Here is a 24758-nt window from a genome sequence, read left to right as displayed (position 1 = left end):
GTTTGACACCCCTACTCTACAGCAGTGGGTCCTAATGGCTCCCAATGGCTCCCCAAGGATACCAAAGGTTACCCAAGACTGCCAAATACTTTCAAAAATGGCTTTTAGAAGCTCAAAACGTTCAAGGAATGCAGACCAAATCACTCCTCCACCATCCTCCAAACTTCTCTTACAGCCCACAAGCACGTGCAGGAAGAGCATGACCACAGAAAGAAGAAAACGCATGCCACCACTGCTGTACCACAGATAATGAATTTGGGTCTATATTTTCCAACCATGGATACAGTGAGGGAAATAAGTATTTGATCCCCTGCTGATTTTGTCCGTTTGCCCTCTGACACAGAAATGACCAGGCTATAATTGGAATGGTAGGTTTATGGTAGCTGTGAGAGACAGAATAACAACAAACAAACCCTCAAAAGCCCAGTGCCCAAAAGTCAGCGATGGATTTGCATTGTAGTGAGGGAAATAAGTATTCGATCCCTTCACAAAAGGTGTCTTAGTACTTGGTGGCAAAACCCTTGTTGGCAATCACAGAGGTCAGACGTTTCTTGTAGTTGGCCACCAGGTTTGCACACAACCCAGGAGGGATGTTGTCCCACTCCTCTTTGCAGATCCTCTCCAAGTCAGAAAGGTTTCGAGGCTGATGTTTGGCAACCTGAACCTTCAGCTCCCTCCACAGATTTTCTATGGGATTAAGGTCTGGAGACTGGCTGGGCCACTCCAGGACCTTCATGTGCTTCTTCTTGAGCCACTCCTTTGTTGCCTTGGCTGTGTGTTTTGGGACATTGTCATGCTGGAATACCCATCCACGACCCATTCTCAATGCCCTGGCTGAGGGAAGGAGGTGCTCACCCAAGATCTGACGCTACATGGTCCCGTCCATCGTCCCTTCAATACGGTGAAGGTGTCCTGTCCCCTTAGCAGAAAAACACCCCCAAAGCATAATGTGTCCATCTCCATGTTTGACAGTGGGGATGGTGTTCTTGGGCTCATAGGCATCATTCCTCCTCCTCCATACACGGCCAGTTGAGTTGATGCCAAAGAGCTCGATTTTGGTCTCATCTGACCACAACACTTTCGCCCAGTTCTCTGGATCATTCAGATGTGCATTGGCAAACTGCAGACAGGCCTGTACATGTGCTGCCTTGAGCAGGGGGACTTTGCGGGCACTGCAAGATTTCAGTCCTTCACGGCGTAGTGTGTTACCAATTGTTTTCTTGGTGACTATGGTTCCAGCTGCCCTGAGATCATTGACAAGTTCCCCCTGTGTAGTTCTGGGCTGCTTTGTCACCGTTCTCATGATCATTGCAACTCCACAAGGTGAGATCTTGCATGGAGCCCCAGACCGAGGGAGATTGACAGTTATTTTGTGTTTCTTCCATTTGCGAGTTATCGTGCCAGCTGTAGTCACCGTCTCACCAAGCTGCTTGGCAATAGTCTTGTAGCCCAGTCCAGCCTTGTGCAGGTCTACAACCTTGTCCCTGACATCCTTTGACAGCTCTTTGGTCTTGGGCATGGTGGTGAGTTTGGAAGCTGAGTGATTGCTTGCTTCTATGGACAGGTGTCTTTTATACAGGTACTGTAACAAGCTGGGATTAGGAGCACTCCCTTACAGAGGGTGTTCCTCATCTCAGCTCGTTACCTGCACATAGTGAAAAGACACCTGGGAGCCTGAAATCTTGCTGGTTGATAGGGGATCGAATACTTATTTCCCTCACTACAATGCAAATCCATCGCTGACTTTTGGGCACTGGGCTTTTGAGGGTTTGTTTGTTGTTATTCTGTCTCTCACAGCTACAATAAACCTACCATTCCAATTATAGCCTGGTCATTTCTGTGTCAGAGGGCAAACGGACAAAATCAGCAGGGGATCAAATACTTATTTCCCTCACTGTACATAAAACTGCAGATAACAGAACTGCAGATGACGGCCAACTATATCATTGGAGGGTGTATAAAAGAACCAAGGAAGGAATGGATGTGGGAGAGGAGAGCTGGTCTTGTGGTCACAAGCATGACTTGCCCCCTTCGCTTAGCAGGGTCTGCCCTGATTGCATATGAATGGGAGACTAGAAGTGTGAGCACTATAAGATCTTCCCCTGATGGGATGGAGCCGCTCTGGGAAGAGCATCTAGGTTCCAAGTTCCCTCCCTGGCATCTCCAAGATAGGGCTGAGAGAGATTCCTGCCTGCAACCTTGGAGAAGCTGCTGCCAGTCTATGAAGGCAATACTTGGCTAGATAGACCAATTGTCTGACTCGGTGAGCCTGGTCTCACGATCCGTGAGACCCGGTTTATTCCGGTGAGCGGGGAGAGTGGGCTAAGCCCGCTCTCCCCGCTCACGAGCGGAGAGTGAGCCCTGGGCAGCCAGATCGGCTGCCCACACGATTGCCAGCTCCGAGACGGAGACGGCGGGGGCTGGGGAGCTCGGGGGCCACATGGCCCCCGCAAGCCCCAGTATGCCCTTTGCGAGTGCGCAGGGCATACTGGGGAGACCCCCGAGCCGGGAGGTGGCTTTTTGCCTCCCGGCCGGGAGTCTACTCATGAGTAGGCGCAGCGCGAAGGTGCGCGCGGCTACTCACAATTGTAAAAAGCAGGTTTGCAGAGCACTTGCTCCGCAAACCTGCTTTTTACCAGGGGTTCCAGAGCGGGTTAGCCACTCCAGAACCATCTAGCTCAGTATTGTTTATACTGATTGGCAGTGGTTCTCCAAGGTTTCAGGTAGGAGTGTTTCCCCCCCAAATCTCACAGGAGATGCCAGGAATTGGTGCTGGAACCTTCTGCATGCAAAGCAGATGCTCTACCACTGAGCTGCAGCCCCATCCTCAAGATCTCTAGGCTGCAATCTCACAATTGTATTAAAGCCCAAATCTCTCTCCACTATAGTTTTATGTGATAAAAGGGGACAATATTCTATGTGATAAAAGGGGACAATACAGTATTTGAAATCAATTTTTAATGTATACAGTATTTATCTGAAGACTAAAACTGAGACAGTGCGTAATCTCCCTTCCTTCCTTAGGTATGATATGGTCTGAATGTAAGGAAATTTGGTCTCAAGGTCCCAAAGAATACCTTTTTGAGTTGTGGAATATGCTCGATTTTGGTATGCTAGCTATTTTTGCAGCTTCCTTCATTGCAAGGTTTATGGCATTTTGGCATGCCTCCAGAGCCCAGAACTTGGTTGATGCCAGCGTGAATGTGGAGGGCTTGTCAACTACAACCCTGCATCCCAGCATAAAATACTACACTTTGGGTGAGTTTCTATTACTGTATCCATTGAAAATGATAATTTAATTGTTTCTTAAGATGTTTTTAATTGCTGTTAATATTTATATCTGTTTTAATTGTTATTGGTTTTAATGGTTTCTGTTTTTAATTGTAAACTGCCCTGCGCCTTTTCGGAAGGGCGGTATAAAAATCAAATAAATAAATGAGCAGTTAAGATTTGGTTTGTAGAGCTAAGAATTGGCCTGGTTTAATTGGTTTCAAAGGATGCGTTTACAAGATTGAAAGCCAAAGTGAGAGCCAGCATGGTGTAGTGGTTAGAGTGCTGGACTAGGACCAGAAAGACCTGAGTTCAAATCCCCATTCAGCCATGAAACTAGCTGGGTGACTCTGGGCCAGTCACTTCTCTCTCAGCCTAACCTACCTCACAGGGTCGTTGTGAAAGAGAAACTTAAGTATGTAGTACACCGCTCTGGGCTCCTTGGAGGAAGAGTGGGATATAAATGTAAATAATAATAATAATAATTAATTAATAAAGTGGACTTGTTTTCCTGATCTGTATTCCATGTGGGTTGGTGATCATTTTTATTTTAATGATCCAAGTCAGGGCAAAATGTATCATTTCAGAGTTTACAATAGTCCTTTTCCTCCCGTCTTCTGCCTGTGGTTTGTTATATATGTCTAATAGCCAACATCTTGACCAACCTGCATGCACATAGGGGCTGTGTAACCATCAGGGATCTACTTCTGGGTCACAAGGCGTGCTTCCAGGGGAAAGGAGGACCAGCAAAAATTCCTCTTTCCCCCACATGAGCACCCTTGCTTCAAAAGCGGGGATGCTATAAACTTTAATAATAATAAAGTTAATCACTACCACCACCACTACTACTACTACTACTACTACTACTCCTCTGCACATTCTGGCTGCATGCACACATTAGCTGGGAAGCCAGCCAATGTGCTCATACTTTAGTTCCATGGAACTAAAATCGTTTGTTGTACCCTTTAGAGATGTGCATGAATGGCTTGTGCATGGACGGTGGGGCAGGAGCAATTCCCTTAAGAAGCCGGTAAGCAGATCCTTACCTGCTTTTCTGTCGCCCCACCGCTTTTCTGGACACAGCACTTGCCCTAGCAATGGCTCCATGGGGCTGAGGTGCTGTTCCCTGAAGCTTGCACACATGGTGTCAGCATGCACATGGTGTCTGCACATGTTGACGCCACACACGGAGGCTGCAGGGCACCAAAGGAGGCGCCGAACCAGCTCATGCACATCCCTCGTATCCTGTCATATATAATCAAGTATCTGCGGTTGCATAGGCACTCTTTATTCAACATTCTTCCCCCTCCACGGCGGCGAATACTGGCTGACATCCAGAGCAATGAACCACTTGCAGAAAGACTTTATGCTACTGCAAAGTGTTGCGCTTAGCTAGTAGCGCTAAATCTGGAGCTTGTGTTCCAGACAAATGTTGTGCTACTGCAAAAATGGTTAGAGTTGTGCAACTTCTGGACACTGTTTTCTGTCACTGCATAACTGCCCTGCCATGCAACACCATCAGGGCTGCCTTTCACATTGCACAGTAACCCTGGCGGGTCCCTAATGCTGGTGTTCCACTGTGTATAAAGTTGACCAGGATTTACAACTGTTATCAGAAGCTGCTGTTATTAATCCACTAACAACCCTAGCAAAAACCTCTCCTGAAAAGGAGAGGTTTTCATTGCTTGCTGGAAAATATACAATGATGGGGCAAGGAAGACATCCAGGGTGAGGGGCAGGGCAACAAATCCATAAGCTCAGTGCCACACCAGAGAAGCCCCCCACCCCATTCCCATTCACTGCCATACCTCTGGCAACAAGAGCACCCAAAGTAAGTCCTCCGTGGTTGATCTCAGTGTGTGGTAAACACGAGACCTGTATCTCAAAACATTTAATACAATCTCTTTGTTTTTGTTTTTGTTTTAGCTAGAATACACTGGGATCCATCGGACCCTCAAATCATATCTGAAGGCCTGTATGCAATTGCTGTGGTGTTAAGTTTCTCAAGAATTGCCTACATTCTGCCAGCCAATGAAAGCTTTGGACCTCTGCAGATATCCCTTGGTAGAACTGTGAAAGACATATTCAAATTCATGGTCATATTCATCATGGTCTTTGTGGCCTTCATGATAGGAATGTTTAATCTCTATTCATACTATATGGGAGCAAAACAAAATGAAGCATTCACTACGTAAGTTGGTGTTCCTGAAATATGCTTCTACTAGCTGAACCCGCACAGAGCATCTGTGCGGTAGTTCACTTCTTTTGGGGGGTTAGTTGGGAGAATTCGTTTGGCTGGTCCTCCTACAGCTCTCTCACTCGCTCCGTCCCCCCCCCACAACAGTTCTATCACTCGCTCTGCCCCCCCCACAGCACCTATCTCGCTCGTTCTGTCTCTCCCCCCCCCGCGCCTTTCTCACTTGCGCTGTCTCTCCCCTCACTCTGGCTCTCCCCCCTGCGCCTCTCTCGCTCGCTCTGTCTCCGCTTCGCACCTCTCTCGCTTGTGCTCTCCCCCCCTCGTCTCTCTCGCTTGCGCTGTCTCTCCTCCCACGCCTTTCTCGCTTGCGCTGTCTCTTCCCCACCACGCCTCTCACTTGCTCTGTCTCCCTCTTGCTGTCTCTCCCCCCGCCTCTCTTGCTCTCTCTGTCTCTCCCCTGCGTGCCTCTCTCGCTCGCTCGCTCTCTCTCTCCCCCACGCCTCTCTCGCTCGCTTTGTCTCCCCCCACGCACCTCTCTCTCTTGCTGTCTTTCTCCCCCCTGCGCGCGCCTCTCTCGCTCGCTGTCTCTCCTCCTGCGTGCCCCTCTCGCTCGCTAGAGTCTGCGGCCACCACCAGTCGCCAGGCCAATTCTCCTCTTCCTGGGTGTGCCAGCCAATCAGGCGCCTCCGCAGCTCAGCCAATCAGCTGGGCTGCCGGGACGCATTTCCCCTGGGCACACCTAGGAGAAATATATATATAGATTTTACAACTGTTTATGATATTATAGGAAACCAGTTAGTTGGATTAAGCCTCTTAGCTCTTGAAATATTCTTAGTATTGAGTGGATTTTAAGTACCCAGGCCTATGGTCATAGCTTAAATATTGATTTGCCAACAATGTTTCCTGAGCTTCTAGTAGTGATGCATTCAAATGTGAAGTAAACTGTGAGATACTAGTAAGGGTAGTTCCACATAAATGAATTCACAGGTGACTGGTGTTTGTAACTGGACTGCCTGTTGCATTCAAGATGGGGACGTTCATTGAATGGGACCAAACTGGAATAGATTAACAAAATGGGGACAAGAAAGCAGCCACTGCACCCAAACTAGCTGTCAAAACAGGAAGCAGGACACAGAAAAACCTTTATGTCGCCAATTAATTATATACCCTTTATATTATTTGATTTGTATTAATACATAATGCAACCCTCTTATACTAGACTGGTTAGTACAAAGTCAGTTCATCCATTATAAGAGCATGATGGAAGTATCGTTAGTCAGTGGGCTGCTTGGGACATCCAGCAGAACCATGGTTAACTCTTGGTTCCATTTTGACAGCTAGCTTCAGGAGCATGCAGTCCGCTCCTCCCTGCTCATGCAAAAATGGGAAGAATTCTACTTCCAAATGCAATTAGAAACAAATGGAAATCAGCTGGGATGTCTGTATCAGCCAGTCTTGGTTTATGCTAAAAACAAACCAGTTTTGGTTTTGCGTTAAAACAAACTTGCTTAAACCAAGAGCTGAAACCCACTTCAAAACTTGCACTCAGATCCAGGTTGGTCAGAATAAGCCAAGATGGACTGGTTCAGACACTATGGTGAATCTTAGTTTTCTTCCAGCTTGCAGTCAGAAGTAGAATTCAGTAAGTGGATTTACACATATAAGGGCAGCTCCTGGGCAGAGGGCTGGGGGCGTGGTGGCATGGGTAAGCCCTTCCATAACATACAAGTAGTTTAAGAACATAAGAACAGCCCTGCTGGATCAGGCCCAAGATCTACCTAGTCCAGCAACATGTTTCACACAGTGGCCCACTAGATGCCTCTGAGAAGCCCTCAGGCAAGAGGTGAGGACGTGCCCTCTCTCTTGCTGTTGCTCCCCTGCAACTGGTATTTAGAGGCATCTTGCCTCTTACTAGAGTTGACCTATAGCCACCAGACTAGTAGCCATTTATAGACCTTTCCTCCATGAATTAGTTTAAGACCCTTTTTGAGCCATCCGAACTAGTGACCATTACCACATCCTGCAGCAAGGAATTCCATAGATTAATTATGAGCTGTGTGAAAAAGTACTTCCTTCTGTTGGTCCTAAATTTCCCGGTCTTCAGTTTCATTGCTTGACCCCTGGTTCTAGTCTTGTAAGAGAGAGAGAAGAATTTCTCTCCCCCTCACCCCCCCTTTATATTCAGGATTTATTTCAGTGAAAATATGTTCAAGTTGAGAGAGCTAATGTGAAATATACTCTCATTTCTATTTAAAATTCTAACGGTTGCCCACTCAGAAATGCACATTGCCCCTTTTGTGCCTCCTTTTTTCTTTTTTTTTCTGGTGCCACCATGCACACATAATGCAGAAACTGAGGTTCCCCCAGCCTAAGATATGGAAGGAACCTGAATTTGACATTGCAGACCATCACATATTTTGGTTGGTTGGAAGCTGCCAAGTTGAGCCACTGAGCCTTCCAGCAAAGCCCTGGATTCCATCCCAGCCTGCTTTGCACCACCTCACAGCTACTGATCTCACAGCAAGGGGGGAAACTTACCTGGAACAAACCAGAGGTTCCTTAAGAGCATGGGTTCAGACGTAACACATGTCTTATTGGGAGCAGCACTTGGTTTTTTCTCTGTTTGAGACCCCAAGTGAACCTCAGGCTCCTGCCTTGTCATGGGTCCAGATAGTCACAAAAAAGTCGGCTACTGACTTTGCAAGTAGGTTTCACATAACCCACCTTGAGGAAGACTCCCTTCTGGGGCTAGTAGCTTCAGGGTGCAATGTTTAGGACTATGGTGCAGTGAGAAGTGGTTAAATACCTCCTCCCTGCTTGCTACAATCCTGATTGTCCTCTCCCTATGGCTTTTTTTTTTAATGCACAGGGCCAAATGATGTGTGAGTGACTATTGGCATATTAGGGTTTTTTTGTAGAACTTTTAACTAAGCTGTGTGTTCATACATGTGGGGCTTTGTTTTTGTTTCCCCCAGGGTGGAAGAAAGCTTCAAGACTTTGTTCTGGGCAATATTTGGACTCTCTGAAGTGAAATCAGTTGTCATAAATTATAAACACAAATTTATCGAGAACATTGGTTATGTCCTCTATGGTGTTTATAATGTTACCATGGTTATTGTTCTATTGAACATGCTTATTGCAATGATCAACAGCTCTTTCCAAGAGATTGAGGTAAAAACTCTGTTAATTATCTTTAGCCTTCTCACGAAACTGTTTGGTTTTATTGGTTCTTGAGGATCAGTAGAAGAATTTTTAATATAACATTATAATGATGTTAATATAATGTTTTAATGAAGCTCCAATGGTCTTTTAAATCTGTGTTGCTATATCTAAATTATCAAATGGTGGTGCAGGTACAGACAACTCAGGTAGCAATTTCACATGCCTTTGAAGAGTGACAAATTGACAGTTACATAATTGATTGTGTGTTGATTGTTAGCTATGTTTATATCCTTCCCTTCTTCCATCTTGGAATTTAAAGTAGCATACACAGAGGTCGTTCACACAATCAAAAACTATGTTCTACCCAGGTTTGGGAGCTGTGTGTGCTCCCAATTTTTGGTTGTGTGGAAGCAAAGTAGGAGTGAAACCTGAGTAGCTTTTCCTCCTACCTTACTTTCACACAATCACTTCTACCCAGATCCAAACGAAACAGAGGTGATTCAGATTCAGAAAATTCGGGTACAAAACAAAATGGGTGTGTTTTGATTCAGATCCAAATCAAAACGAGAAAATTCCAAAATTCACACCCCTAATTGAAACAATTCTACCAAGATATTTACTGCCCTTATCTTGCATTTAACAGCTATCTCATAAAAATGCCTTTTTTGTGATCTCCTGTCACACTGATAAAACAAACTTATGGCATGAACTAGCCAACATTAAGGACTTTTAAGGCTGACATTCTGACTAAATTACTCTGCAGTCAGGGGTGGATTAATCTTTTTGCTGCCCATAGGAAGCCAAAGATTTGCTACCCCAGGGACAAGAGTAAGGGGGGGACCACCTCAATTCTGTTTTTTACCTTTAGAATTGCTGCTGTGTAGCAGCGGAGGAGGCTTCGCCCACCTCCTAAACCATCACAGGAGGCAAGGTAGGGCACTGGAGGATGGCAGTGAAAGAGCTCCACACTCAAGCCTGGCTTGCTTGCAAATGACACAGAGCGGGCAATTTTGGGCCTCTGTGCACACGTGCATGCAGAGGCCCGAAATTGCCCACACTGTGTGTCATTTGCGAGTAAGCCGGGCTTAATTGAGGACTTCTTTCACCGCCGTCATCCAGTGCCCGACCTCACCTCCTGTGATGGTTTCAGAGGCAGGCAGAACCTCTGCCGCTATATGGCAGCATTTTTAAAGGTTTTTGGGGAAAGAATTAAGTTCTCCTCCAAGATGCCACTCCTCAAGATTTGCCGCTGTAGGCGGCTACCTATATTGCCTATGCAGTAATCTGCCATTGTCTGCAGTCCTATGCAGGGGTTGCTCTAAAGGTCCACTAAATTTCAGTAGGACTTCCTCTAGCAAATTTATTCAGTATGTCAGCCATTGATTAAAAGAGAAGGATTAGATCAGGCTAAGAGCCAAACCAGATCTGCTGTGGCAGCCATGTATATTTTATTCATCTGACTGCCCTGTTCACCCGTAAAGTGTCTCTGTCCTTTATTTGAAAAGAAGCACACAGAGAACCCAACCTTGTCTCTGCCTTATCTTATTGTGTGCTACTGGTTTGAGCAATTTCAGTTGTGTTCAATCTGGTGTTGGAGTTGGGCTGGAAGAAAACTGCGTAAAGCAGTGAAGCCTAGCAAGGTCGTGCAGGAGAGAGAGTTTGGGGATTGCTCCTCTTCTCCTGTGCACTCCTTTTTGTGTATAGAATGGATCCCACTCCGGACTCTGACTTGTATGTGAACAGGACAGAAGCACAGACTGCTGCCTTGTCACATCTGGTTTGGCCCTAAGCTGCTTGCATTGTGACCCAGCACGTGCTCAACTGTCTCCTTGGTGTTCTCCTTCGCAACAGGGATGGCTCCATGTTTCAGGGGGTCCCTGGAAAACTGCCTACCATGGGTCCCCTCCTACCTGGGTGAGCCAGTCCTAAGGTTCGTGGTGGGCTTGCACGGGCAGATGGGGTGGGAGAGAGGTAGCAAAGAAAGAGTGGCTTTCTTGGCCAAGATCGTTGCTCTTCCCCCCACTGAACAAAAGGGGTAGTATCCCCTGAACACAGGAGTAGTATCAGCAGAGGTGCTCCTAGGTAATTTTGGAGCCTGGACCGAAAAGCTTTTGGATGCCCCATTTCCCCTGCAAATTAAGCATCATCATGCTCAGGTGGGCAACCACACCACCTGGGACAGACTAGAGAGGATTTGTGGGGCCCACAGGGGTAGAGCTCTGGACATTGGACCCGAAGACCAGGGGTAAGAATGCCTCTGAGTATCAGAAATTGCCAGGGACCTTGGCAGCTTTACAACAATGTCAATCTCAGATGCAAGCCCTGGTTCCAAGTGGGCAGAAAACACAGGGCTGTTTTAATAGCATTTAACTAGATAGCTTTTTAACCTAATGGATTGGGCATAAAACAGGTCAAAAAATTGGATCAATATAGATATTTGCTATGTTTGTTCTAGATCAGGGGTTCCCAACTTGTGGTACTCCAGATACTGCTGAACTACAACTCTTCTTGGTGGTGCCTCCAGTGTTCCCTCTAACAGGGATTCCCAGGTGTTGTTGACTACAACACCTATAATCCCCAGCCAAAGGCCATTGCAGCTGGGGATGCTGGGAGTTGTAGTGAACAACATCTGAGAATCCATGTAAGAGGGAATAGTAGGTGCCTCCACCCTTCTGTTTCCCTTATACCACCTTAGAACATGTTTGTAGTAATATTTATAGTCCCATCTATCTCTCATATTGGATCATTTTTGAATGGTGTAGAATCTGACAGTAAGCTTCATGCTCTCATGCCAACAGAAGCAGATCTTGTTAAACTGATTGCTTTACTTATTTCTGTATTCATTGCTGATCGTTGGGCACTCTCCAGACCAGGGCTGCTCAAATTTGGCCCTCCTGCAGATGCTGGCCTACAAGCCCCATAATCCCTGGCTATTGGCCACTGTGGCTGGGGATTATGGGAGTGGTAGTCCAAAAACAGCGGCAGGGGCCAAAGTTGAGCAGGCCTGATCCAGACTAACACTGCCCTCATGTTAGAATGAGGCACATACACAACTGTTTTTGCCAATCCCCCCACTTCCCTCTGATGCCCACAGTGTATGTCCCTGAGGGCTGACGGATCCTTAGGGGCACACATCAGGGTCAGCAGAGGGAAGGGGGGGATTAGCAAAAATCATTGCACATGCAGAACATTCTGCTACAAAGGCAGCATTGGTCTGGATGCTGCCCATCGGTCTAGGTACCACCCTCATATATCAACCCATAGAATCCTGCCCTGCTCTGGACTCCCCAGAAACATCTGGTTGGTGACCTTTGCAGGCAAGATTCTAGACTAGATTAACTCTTGGTCTGACCCATCAAGGCTGCCCTTAGGTTCTTAAAAAGTAGCATTACTATTATTTCCTGGCAAAATTATATTGGTGTCATGTTTCAGATGATTACTGACAAGCTGCTTTCTGTGCCTTCCAGGATGATGCGGATGTGGAGTGGAAGTTCGCAAGAGCCAAACTGTGGTTCTCCTATTTTGAGGAGGGCAGAACCCTGCCAGTACCTTTCAACCTAGTGCCTAGTCCCAAATCTCTCCTTTACCTCTCACTCAGAATAAGGAAGTGGATTTATAAAGTATTATTTTGCCATAAAAAGGGGTTTCAGGAAGATGCAGAGATGAATCAGGTAATTTTATAATGGAATAAGTCAGCACATTGCAGAGTTGTCAGTGACTTTACGAATACGACCAATCTACAATGAATATTTATATACCACTTTTCAACAAAAGCTCCCAATGTGGTTTAGATAGATAGATAGATAGATAATAAATAAATAAATAAATAAATAAATAAATAAAGTGTCTCCTGGTCCCCAAAGGGTTCACAATCTAAAAAAGAAACATAAGATAGACAATGGCATCAGCCATTGGAGGGATGCTGTGCTGGGGATGGATAGGGCCAGTTGCTCTCCCCCTGCTCAATAAAGAGAATCACCACTTTAAAAAGGTGCCTCTTTGCTCAGTTTACAGGGGGTTAATTTGCCTGTTCCTTGACTTCCTGGAGAAAAATCGGTGCTAGCTTTATGCCACTGAATAGAACAACTGTTGCATTTCAGTTAGGAATGATCTATAACAGCGGTTGCCAGCCTTGGGTCCCCAGATGCTGTTGGACGACAACTCCCATCATCTCCAGTCACACTTCCATCAGAGCCTCTTGGTGAACTGCTGCCTTCCACACTGCAGCCCAGGCCAAGACAATTCCTAGACTTCTTGATAGAAATTAAGATAAATGAATTCTCTTTGTTTTTTCCTTGCAAGATCTCCCTCTGCCAGTGGAGAACTCTGCTCATGTGCAAACATGTACAAACTTGGTTCCTACTAAGATATGAAGACCTGGAAAAGAAAGAGAGAGAGAACCAGAAAAAACAGGGTGTTTCCCCCCACTCCTGGGAAAAACACCCTCCCCGCTTTTTCCAGGCCTTCACATCTCTAGTTCCTACGAACGTTAGCGCAGCTGTCCAATGATGCCAATATACCTGCCAGGATACGTTAGTTTTTCTGTTAAATCCACTAGCTGGCTCACTTCTCCGATGCTGGCCCCGGACCCAACTTTGGGTTCTGAGATGTAGTTGGACCACCACAATTCCCATCTTCCAGCCTTTTCCAGATGTGCGGCCCTGATGGGCCTTGACAGATATGGCTCCTGCCCTCCTGTCTATAACCCAAGGCTCCTCCTTGCTTCTGTTGCCAAATGGTGCTTTCCAATAATGGGGAGGATCCATGAGCCAGTGGCAGAGCATCTGCTTTGCATGCAGAAGGTCACAGTTTCAGTCCCTGGCATCTCTAGGTAGGGCTGAGAAATATCTGTATGAAATCCTGGAGGGTTGCTGCCAGTCACCGTAGGCAATAGTGAGCTAGATGGACCAATCGTCTGGCTCAGTAGAAGGCTGTTTCCTCTGCCGCCTTCTCTGTGCAACCTATGATAAGGCAAAGGGCCCTCCCTGCTGGTTTGCAACTCAGCAGTGGTCCAGTTGAAGATTCAGCACTCTAGCGCATAGGTTCTCAAACTTGGGTCCCCAGATGTTGGACTTCAACTCCCAAAATCCCCAACCAAAGGCCATTGGGGCTGGGGATTATGAGAGCTGAAGTCCAGTAACATCTGGGGACCCAAGCTTGAAAATCTCTGCTCTAGCAGTCCATGGATGTTCTTTTTTCAATACTAGATCTTGTTTTTCTTGGAGATTTGGTCTGAGTTTTTGGAATGATTTGCATTGTAAGTGTATGGCGCATCAGGGAAGTAACTTGCCTAGGGAGCAAGAGGTTGCTGGTTCTACTGCTACTACTTCTACTCTGAATATTTATATGCTGCTCTTCAACAAAATTCTCAAAGCGGTTTACATAGAAAAAATAAATAATACAGTTCAATAAATAATACATTAAAAATAATATGGTTCCTTTCCTGTCCCAAAAGGGCTCACAGTCTAAAAAGAAACATATGGTAGACACCGCTGGGGGGATACTCTACTGGGGTTGGATAGCACTGGTATGTTTCCCAGACTATGGGAAACATCTATATCGGGCAGCAGTGATATAGGGAGATGCTGAAAGGCACCATCTCATTCTGCACATGAGATGGCAATGGTAAACCCCTCCTGTATTCTTCCAAAGGAAACCACAGGGCTCTGTGGATGCCAGGAGTCGACGTTGACTCAACAGCACAACTTTACCTTTTTAAGTTTATTCTACATATGTGCTATTTTTTTAAAAAAAATCAGCACTTTTACTTCTGCACACACCGCCATGAGTTAGGACTCCCCATTTCCGCCAGTCCAAATGGCAAATTCAGTGTAAAATAAAAATCATGACTTTATCAAACTCCATGCACAGTTTATGTGCTCTGGATAGCTTTGCTTTTCCGCTTTGGGGATTCAAGGCTTTATTTTCTTATTTGCAAACACATTTCTGATTAGTTGGCACAAACGTTTCTGTATGTAGCTGCCAATTATTCCTCCCCCCTCCAAGATAATTAAATAAAACAGAAGCAGACATAAAGCAGGCTCGAGATAATTGTTTGCACCACCCAGAACAAACATATAATACATGCTTTGGAAATAAAACCTGGCAGATTATCACATCACCCCTCCCCACATGCCAACATCAGTATACATTTGTTACGTAACAGCAAGCTGTTAGTGGGGCACAATAAAAATATGCTAGCTGGGCCAGGCGCAAAGCATCAGCGCCTCTAGTTCTCCCCCCTCTTGGTTTCCCCTCTGTTCTCACCCCACCACTGTTTTCATCCCCCTACCACCTGCCTGCCGCTGCTTTCTTTTCACTTGCCTGCCACCACCATTTTCTTCACCCGCCCAACTGCTGGCCGCCGCCACCATTTTCTTTCCCCCCTTGCCTGTAAGCCTGTCCGCCAGCACTGCTGCTTTCCTCTCCCCCTGCCGGCAGCTCGCTCATGAGCTCTCGCAAAAGCTGCCACGCATGAGATTAGCGACGGGTATGCCTTAGAAGAATGTGTGTGTGTGTGTGTGTGTGTGTGTGTGTGTGTGTGTGTGTGTGTGTGTAGCTGGAGAGCAGGCAGTAGGAGTCTTGATTATTTGATGAAAAGGAGAGGTGTGAATGCCAGAAATAAAATAATGTTTGGTCAGTTTTGTACTGGCTGTCCTCACAGATCTTTAGCAAAAAGGAATTCCAGTGGTAGAAATGGGGGAGCAGGAGGACTGGAGGGGAAAGTGTGCGTGGCAAGAACTCTTCCTCTCTCATGCATGATCTCTCCCCCTATTCCCCCCTCAGTTAAAGTTAAAAACCCATGGGTAGGCCTGTAGGTGCAACAGAATTTCTATGAGAGTCCATGCAGCCTTCACAGAATGCTTATCAGCTACCTTTAATTTGATGATTCACTTCTGCGGGTGAAGTGCATGGCTTTTACTTACCTGTCATCCCAGGAAACGAACAATGAAATACAAGCCACTGATACAGTGTTTCAAGGCAGCCTCAAAACTCGTGCGGGAATAAAAAGAGGTTTGGAAACCGAGCACAGTCTGCCACCCAGTGGCCACATATTAGAATGCGATTTACGTTTGCTTAGGGCTGTTTACACAATTAAGATGCAAGAACCAGTCCAGGCATTATAGCAGCTGGCTTAACTGCTCATGCAACTCGTGTGAACAGGTTGCTTATTTTTAAAACGCATTGGCCACTCATCCGCATAAAGCTCTCAGGGTGGTGAAATTTTTTATTTATTTTGTTTTTAAAGGCCTCTTGCTTATGACCTCACAGGCATTGGAAGTTGTTCTGCAAATATCTGTAAGCATTTTTAGCCCTCCTGTAACCCTTTTGTTTTAGACAGTGATTCCCAGTATGAATGGGAATGAGCAACACCATGCCATCTTTATATCTCCATCACATAAGGAGCAACGAAGCCGTTTTCCTGATTTGCAAAGACAAAAGACCAGTTCTTGCCTTGGGAGAGGCAAGAACTCTCATAGCAGTGGCGGCCCATGAACAGGCCTCTGGGGAGTGAGAGGCAGCTTTAAGAGTACATTAATTTGGTGCTCACCTCCACCGTGGCGGCACCCGAATGGTGTTCGGAGCCACCTACGGCGGGGAAGCACTCCTCTACTCACCTGGCCGCTGGCGGGGGCTCCATGGAAGCCAGGTGAGTGGCCAAGGCACTTCCCCGCCATAGGGGCTGCTGGGCAGCATGTTGCAGCTCCGAATAGCGTTCAGGTGCCACCGCCGTGGAGGTGAGTCCCGAATTACTTTACTCTTAAAGCGGCCTCCTGCTGCTGCCCCCCCCCGCCGGAGGCACATTCACTGGCCACCACTGTCCGATAGTGTTTAAATCCTGAACACCATGTCAGAGGAAGGAGACAGTGATGTGGCGACTTCACACTAGCACTGCGCGAGGAGTGAGTGATGTTGGCATGGAAAATAAGCATGTTTGCCAGCCCCTTCCTTGCATGTGATTGCTGGGCTTCAAAGGTTAACTAGGAGAACACGTGATGGGGATGCAGGATAGTGGCAGACACATCAGAGAGGCAAGCTGGATCGCCTTGGATCGCATGGAAACTTCCAGCAGCTCCTGACTGGCATTAGACTGAGTCATGCTTGAAATCCAGCACTGTTAAGTTTTGCACACAGTGATGGGGGTCCAAGCAAGACATTGCCTGTGAATGTGTCTCCATGGCTGATCCACACCATCTCCTCCATGTATCTTCTTGTAACTTTTAGCTAAAGTCTGCCTCTGCCTCATTGCATTGCCGGCTACTTGCACTCAGTGGCTGACATCCTAGCAAAGTGCTGGCACGATGAACAAAATAGGGCTAGTGGAAGTAAGTAGCACAGTTCTGCTGAAAACAGGGATTTGTGGAATACACCTATGATGAATATTTATATACTGCTTTTCAACAAAAGTTCCCAAAGCGGTTTACATAGATATAATAAATTAAATTAAATTAAATTAAATTAAATTAAATTATTCCTTGTCCCCAAAAGACAATCTAAAAAAGAAACATAAGATAGACATGAACAATAGCCACTGGAGGGATGCTGTGCTGGGGATGGATAGGGCCAATTGCTCTCCCCCTCCTAAATAAAGTGCTTCAGGAGTTTCCATTCCCCTTTCCATGACCACTGGGAATATGGTTTAATGGTCTATAGACTTGCAATATCATGATGAGGTAGAGGTCACACAGAGATGGTTAACAATGACTGTTCTGGTTCCCCCCTCCTTCTAGTCTGTGGACTGCAGTAAACTGACTGACTGGCACAGAGCTGACTGCAGGCCTTGCTGCTGGTACAGGAACTGCTCTCCAAAGAGAGAAGAACCCCTTTCTGTGTCTCCCTTGTGGCAACTGCAATATAATAATATATTATTATTATTATTATTAATTAATTAATTAATTAATTATTTTGTTTAACATATTTGCATACTGCCCATGATGGAACTTTCTAGGTGGTTTACAACAATAAAACAAACCAAGAAATTTTTCAAGAATTAAAACATAAAAAGTTCAAATTAAAATAACTATCCAATCAATCAATCAATCAATCAATCAGCTAAAAAGCTTGGCTGAAGAGATGTGTCTACAGCTGTTTCCTAAAAGCCAACAGGAATGGAGCAGCTCTACTCTCAGCAGGAAGTGCATTCCACAGCCCTGGGGCAACTACAGAGAAGGTTCGCCTTTGAATCGTCAGGATGAGCCGGCAGCACCCTCAGACAAACCTCCTCTGAAGCTCTTAATAGGCGGCGGGGTTCATCATGAAGAAGGCATTCTCGCATACATGTTCTTCCAACCCTAAATCTTTGTATTATGAATGCCAAAACAGTATTGGATCTTCTGCTGCTGACTGGGCAAAGAGACAGCATTTAAAGTGCTGTCTCGCTTGTATTTAGAAAGGGGACAGCTACTGTCCCTATTCAAGCCAGCAGCACAATGTACTTCTCAGTGGCTGTTGCTAGTATCCTCCTTGAGTTTCTTTCTATACTGTGAGTGCCTTTAGAACATCTTCTCATTGCTTTTGCTAGGTCAACTGCTTTGAGTACTTTTTGTTGTTGCTGAAAAGCGTTATATACAGATTCTAAACAAATACAAATGAGAATGTATCATATTGAAGTGCGGGAAGGTGAGAAGATGATAGACATAGCTAAACATCTTCATATCTCCAATAAATGCTTCTTTGTCTTTTTCAGCTCGGCCAAAGTAAGCAATCAAGCATAAGAAGCTCAGATGACCTCAATTTAAACAGCTTAAGTAATCCTCAAAGGAAGTACCAGGTAAGATCTAGATCCGAATAGAGAGTGAGGCTATTCACACATGCGTGCAAAACGCATGTGTAAGGGAGCCCAGCACAGTTTTGCACATACATGTGTACCACCAGGATCGGGTCCAATCCCAGTGGCACCACGGTGGCAAACCCGCCTGTGAGGCCTCCCTTTAAAATGAGGTTAAGGGAGTGAGTGCAGCCGTGGCTAGAATACTCGAGGAGGGGAGGGGAATCCCCATAATGCACCGCACACTCACACAGTGCATTATGGGAGCTCTGGGGAGCAGGGCAACACAGGGCAACATGTCCCAGCACCCCAACCCTCAGAGCTGCCGACAGGAGCCGGTGCTCATCTTGGCGGGTGATCTGCCAGCCCAGGGAAGGCGGGATGATTGTCTTTGGGGAGGAAAGCTCTTTAGGGCTTCCTCCCTGCAAACCCTGTAGCCCTTTCTCACTGCTTGTGAGAAAGGGCACAATGACTGTAATAAAACAGACATTCAAACGGAAACCAAAAATGGCCCATGATCCAGGAAATGCAGCAGACAACATATTGCATGCACATGTCCAGGCAGGCCTGGTGCAAGCCCCACTGGTGCCTGAGGTGGTTGGTGAGCTGTCGCCACCACCCCCATACTCCATATGGGGTATAACCCCTTCCTCATAGAGTGTGCCATGGGAGAATTTCCCACCCATCCCCTTTCTCCTACCACCCTCTTTTCTGTGGCCTCTTCCACCTCTTTCTGCCCGGTGGCAGCAATGGCTACAGTCACTGCCACACCGCCTTTTCCTGGTCACTGATCTCCCACTCTCCTTGTGTTTTGAAAAGGCAGGGGGTGGGGAGCTGAGCAGCAGTAAGTGTGGCCTTGCATGTCCTGCTCCTCTGTTCCCCAACACGCACACACCCCTGCTTCTCAAAAGGCAGGGAGAGCAGGGCGATTGGCACTGGCAGGGCAGACAGAGCGAATGCCTATCCCGTGGAGGCCTCTGACAGTCCCTTACTCAGCCAGTCCATCATCTGAGGCCGCTGCCTCACCATGCCTCATTGGTAGGCCAGCCCTGAATCCAGGCTTTTTAATAGCAGTTCCTGCACAATTCAAGCAGCATATTTATTTACAGTGGTCCCTCTACTTACGAAATTAATCCGTTCCGAATGCACATTTGTAAGTCGAAAAGTTCGTAAGTCGAAAAGCGGTTTCCCATAGGAATGCATTGGGAACGGATTAATGCGTTCCGGAGCCTAGAAAAAAGACCCAGACCCCCAGTAAGGCTTGCAAACTGCACAGGAACATTTCTTTTCAAGAATAAACAGGCAGTAAACAGGCAGGCAAGTCAAGGAAACCGCATGTAAAATTCGTAAGTCGAGGAAACCCCATCTAAAAATGTGTAAGTCGAAAAAACCGCATCTAAAACCGGATCTAAAACTGCCGTTTGTAACTCGAAAAATACTTATGTTGAGTAGTTCGTAAGTCGAGGGACCACTGTATTTATTTATTTATTTATTTATTCAATTTGTATATCACCCTTCCAAAAATGGCTCAGGATGGTTTACACAGAGAGACAACAAATAAATAAATAAGATGGCTCCCTGTCCCCAAAGGGCTCACAATCTAAAAAGAAACCTAAGCTAGACACCAGCGACAGTCACTGGAGGTACTGTGTTGGGGGTGGATAGGGCCAGTTACTCTCCCCCTACTAAATAAAGAGAAGCACCACATTAAAAGGTGCCTCTTTGCCAAGTTAGCAGGGGACTAAATAAATAAAAACCAAAAGTGACTTGATGGAGGAGACTGGGGATTAAATATTCCAGCTGTTTCCTTTTAACTGAAAGCAGCCATGGGGGAGTATGGCATGGGCCCCAAATTGACTCAGGGCAGCATTGTTGAGGGAGGAATGTTTAGGTTAGGAAAAATTTCATCATGGTAATATCAGTTCAACAATAGGAACAATTGCCTGGGGCAGAGTGGGGCGCTGGGCTCCACCTTGGTGGAGGTCTTCAGCAGAACCTGGCTAATCATCTGTTAGGGATGTTCAAGCTCTGGATTGCCTGTATCCATCAGGGAGTCATCAAAGATCCCCTCCAATTCTAGGCATTCTACTGTTCTGTTGAACTCAGCAGGGCTTACTTACATGACTGGGATGTGCAAGTCCATTCTAGAAAGAGTTTTCTTCTTTTTTTCCCTAGAAGATAATGAAACGCCTTATAAAACGATATGTTTTGAAAGCTCAAGTTGACAAGGAGAGTGATGAAGTGAATGAAGGTTAGTTTCCAAAACATACTGTTTGAATACTGGGAAGCAGAACTGAAGCAAAACAAACAAAAACAAAAAACCCCACACATTTTCCTTTTTAAATGGAGACTTTGATGGCATCTTTGCTATACAGCATTGATTTATTCAAACTTGTTGCACGGAACAGCTTATGGGCGTAAATACTTTAAGAACAAAAAATATAATCATTTGAATAAAAAATAAATAGAGAACTGGATATGATGGCAGGAACCATGCTGAGACCTCTCAATTCCCTATAAAGCAGGTGGTTGTTGGTTTGTTTATTTGGCATATTTATACACCATCCCAAACTCACATTTCTGTTTACATTAAGAACATAATGCATTCGGTTTACATTAAGAACATAAATTTTTAAAAGAATCTAATTTTAATGTTCAGTATACATGGCCAGGAAGAGGATAAGGATGCTGAACTCTCACTGAAACTGTTTTCTGAAATGCCATTTTTGCCCCAGTGGAACTCTGAACTGGACATTCAGTTCCCTTTTTCTGTCCAGCCATGCTGGGCTTTAACTTGCCCTCTGCTCTGCCACTTTATATGGATTTGATAGCCACAAGGATTTGCTCCATGAGGTCTGATTTGGCCATTATTTAACCCACCCATTTGTCCATTCCAGCTTAGTTGTGCCTTTGGCAGACCAACCCAAGTAAGATGAAAGACTGAGCATTAGTTCTTCCAGAAGATTTGGAGGGGGCAGGGGCATGGACGTGGCACCAAAACCATGCCCAGCTCATCTCTTTTCAATACTGGCCCCAGTTTCATGACACCACTCCTTCCACCACCACCATCAGCACCCTCTGGGCACCATCCTCCCCCCCCCTCCCGAAATCCCTTGTGAATGATGCAATGTGGTGATGTAGCATCATTCCCAGAGGCCTTATAGCAGAAAGATAGCATCCCCAAATCACCTGGAGGAATCACCCCCCATTTTGCCACCTGGTTTTGCCACCTGTGCATGGTGGCTGTGAAATGTGGAAGCATTTCATCTCAGCCTTTGAAGAAGTGAAAACTCGGATGCTATTCAGGTTTGGATGAGCTGGAGAGGATGCTAGCCAGGAATCCTGCTCCCTTTACTCGTGAAATATTACACCTATGTAACTGCACAACTGTAGGTAGAGCTTTACACATGATGGTGTTCACCTGGGTTCAACCCCTAGAATCTTTTTCTAATGTGTAGGCTCAACCCCAGAACATATGAAGTAAGAATAAATGCCACTGAGCAAGAGGAGACTGTATTTCTCTTCACGTTTAGTCATTAGAGAGTGCACTTGCACATGTGCGACGATACATCCATTGGAAATAATGGAAGTATTGTTGCACAAGTGCAAGTTCAGTTGTATTAGTGCAAGAGCGCTTTTGTGCAACACCATGGGCGTCATTTGAGATGTCCACAGCAGCAAGAGTGGTTCAGAACCTCCCGCACTACCCTGTTCATCATGTTGGTTGGTGATTTAAGCTGGAAACAATTCCACATGCTGCATTAAAATATCAGAATTCATTTTTTTTTTTTTAAATCAGCATTTAGTTCTGCAAATGATGACCTGGCTTCTCCTTTTGTTCTTCTAAGTCTCTGGTCTTCCTTCTTACAGGTGAACTGAAAGAAATTAAGCAGGACATCTCAAGCCTCCGTTATGAACTCCTTGAAGAAAAATCACAGAACACCGAAGACCTGGCAGAACTCATCAGGAAACTTGGAGAGAAACTGTGTATTGAGTCAAAACAGGAACAAAGTAACAGATAGCATGAACTTCTTACTGAAGAGAAACTCCAGGCTGGCCGTCTACTCAAAGCCATACCACTTCTATCTTATTATTTCCCCCCCAGTGTAACTGGCACTTTTAACAGCAGAAACAGAAGCAGATACATCTTGAATAGATCTGTTCCTTTTGTAGCTGAGGGAAAGAAGCAGTTGAGCAGAGGTAGTTAATCCTACCCAGAGAAGAAGAAAAATCAACTTTTTAAAATAATGTGAAATTTTAAAAACACAAATTATGGTTTGAGAAGCTGCACATTTAAAGATTTTAATTGCTTTTAATTGCTGGTTCTGTTGATCCCAAGAAGCGCACTTGTGCTCTCACTCACACCCACACCCCTATCTTGCACCCCAGCCATAAGCACATTTACTTGGAATTAAATTCCTTTGAAATCAATGAGATTCCCAAATAAATGTATTTTAGGAAAAAATATGTTCTTTTCTTAAAAAACAAACACCCAACTACTTATGGACTGATCTTTTAAATAAACAGGCAATATGCAATTACATTGTTTAATTAAACTGGGGGGAAATTTCCATGCCAGCAAATATATTCTTCAGATGGATGTGGAGAAGCTTCAGCAGAACAGCAAGTTCAAAAGCCATGATGTTCTGAACACAGCACCCTTATTTTATCCAGGGATTACAAGTAGATGCTCTGATCCATGATTTTAGCAGCACATCTACACTATAGACCTGTGTTGTCTTTAACTGCCATGGCTTTGTTGGTTTTAACTGCCATGGCTTTCCCCAAAGAATCCTGAATGCAGGGGCTGAAATCTCTAGTCCTCTTCACAGAACTCTAGTTTTCAGCATTCCATGGGGAGAGAGTTAAATTGGTTTGTCTGCAGTGTGGTGATGCCCAAACCAAAAGTCTCAATATCCATCCCAGAAAAGCCAGTCCACTTCCATGGATTAAAAAAAAGCCCAAGTCAGACATGCTTTATCCTGTCGCAGTGGGAGTATTGTCTAAATACTAAATAGTAATCTCAAATCTGACTTTAAAAAAAATGTGATTAGGAGTTGGAGCCAAAGTCAAGAGCTATAAGAGACCCTGTATATCAAGACTGCCCAGTTTTCTCCCTTCCTAGGCCCCTTCAGTGGCTTAGCCCAATAAGAAACAGCTGATGGCCTACATGCTGCCATCTTTAATGTATGCTTGCAGGGCTGTTATCTTCCATCAAGTAACTTTGGTGCCACAGTAAGCCCCACCCACAATCAACATTTCTATTTGATTTCTGTTGGCCAGTGGAAGCTTCCAATGGCCAATGCCAGGCCCTTGACAGTTGTTGGACCCTAGTTCTTCCATACCTTGAGTCTATACCAGATTGAAACAGGTGACTGTGTAACCATACATCTGTATCTGACGTGTGGGGAAGTCCTTGTCACTCAGCAGGATGCTAAAGACCATGAAGCTGCCCTGGGATGAGCTGTTTGGTCATGCTCAGAAATGGAAAGCCCCAAAGTCAACTAGTCAGGGCAGCCTCACACACTCATGTGTCCTTTATACTGTTAATGGAACTGCTCCTGGGGAACTGGCAAATACCCCTGACTACGTTTGGGCTTGTATGGGAAACTAGTAAGCTTGAATATAGCAGTCCACTTCAGAATAATTGTGTGCAAAGCTTTGGTCTTGGAAAGAACTGACAGAGAGTTTGAAGTTCGAAAATAGAATCAGTTTTATTTTAGGGTTTGGGGTACAGAAGAAAAATCTTGATTGACAAGTAGCACAATTTGACTAACAAAACTAACCAGCCTGACAATATTAACAGTACTAAATTGAAGCTCATGAAGAGGCATTTTAGCCTGAGTTCCGAATTACATCCACTAAAGGCTCACCAGAGAAACGGTTCTAGAGAACAGCTTTGATTTTTAGAAAGAGGGAAAGGAGGGGAACTGGAGGTTATAGAGCAGAGATTAGTTATACCTAAATCCTTCCAGTGGAGTGTGTGGACCCTTGTAGCTTGACATTGAGGGACCTCTTTCCTCCGGGACAGGAGGGAAGACAAATGGCGAAAGCAGGGGCCCACGTGCCACACAAGGTTCCAAGAACCAGGCAAAATCCAAAGGGAATCTCATTTCAGGAGACCAGTATCTCGCCGTGGCCAAGTGTGCTATACAGATCAGGCTTGGGAAAAGAGCTATCTAGAGGTGATGAGCAGGATGTGAACAAAAGAGACGAGGCACAACAAGATGGTGGTAGCTTTGTCCTGTTCAACCTTTCAGCACAAAAAGGTGAATAAGTTTGAGAAACGTGTGGGGTGAAATGAAATGGGCGCATCAGAGCTCATCTGATGATTGGGTAGTTGGGTTAGAGTGCTGGACT

General features: G+C 45.5%; 1 protein-coding gene across 4 annotated transcripts in view; it reads left to right on the top strand.

The window, feature by feature from the left end:
* TRPC6 (transient receptor potential cation channel subfamily C member 6) overlaps nt 1-22936 on the top strand; it is a 144584-nt gene extending 121648 nt beyond the window's left edge. For 3 of the 4 annotated variants that reach the window (XM_053313180.1, XM_053313183.1, XM_053313181.1), the window contains exons 6-12: nt 3025-3258; nt 5197-5461; nt 8443-8638; nt 12097-12300; nt 18318-18401; nt 20574-20649; nt 22269-22936. In XM_053313180.1, coding sequence (XP_053169155.1) covers nt 3025-3258; nt 5197-5461; nt 8443-8638; nt 12097-12300; nt 18318-18401; nt 20574-20649; nt 22269-22420 — 1211 coding nt within the window. In that variant the 3' untranslated portion in view covers nt 22421-22936. The remainder of the gene's footprint in view (nt 1-3024; nt 3259-5196; nt 5462-8442; nt 8639-12096; nt 12301-18317; nt 18402-20573; nt 20650-22268) is intronic. The other variant, XM_053313182.1, reaches the window with a different exon arrangement.
* The last annotated feature ends 1822 nt before the right edge of the window (nt 22937-24758 follow it).

Source organism: Hemicordylus capensis, chromosome 3, assembly GCF_027244095.1.
Source record: "Hemicordylus capensis ecotype Gifberg chromosome 3, rHemCap1.1.pri, whole genome shotgun sequence".
Taxonomy (NCBI): Eukaryota; Metazoa; Chordata; class Lepidosauria; order Squamata; family Cordylidae; genus Hemicordylus; species Hemicordylus capensis.
The sequence above is the reverse complement of the archived record's forward strand: the minus strand, read 5'-3'. Positions and strand labels throughout refer to the sequence as shown.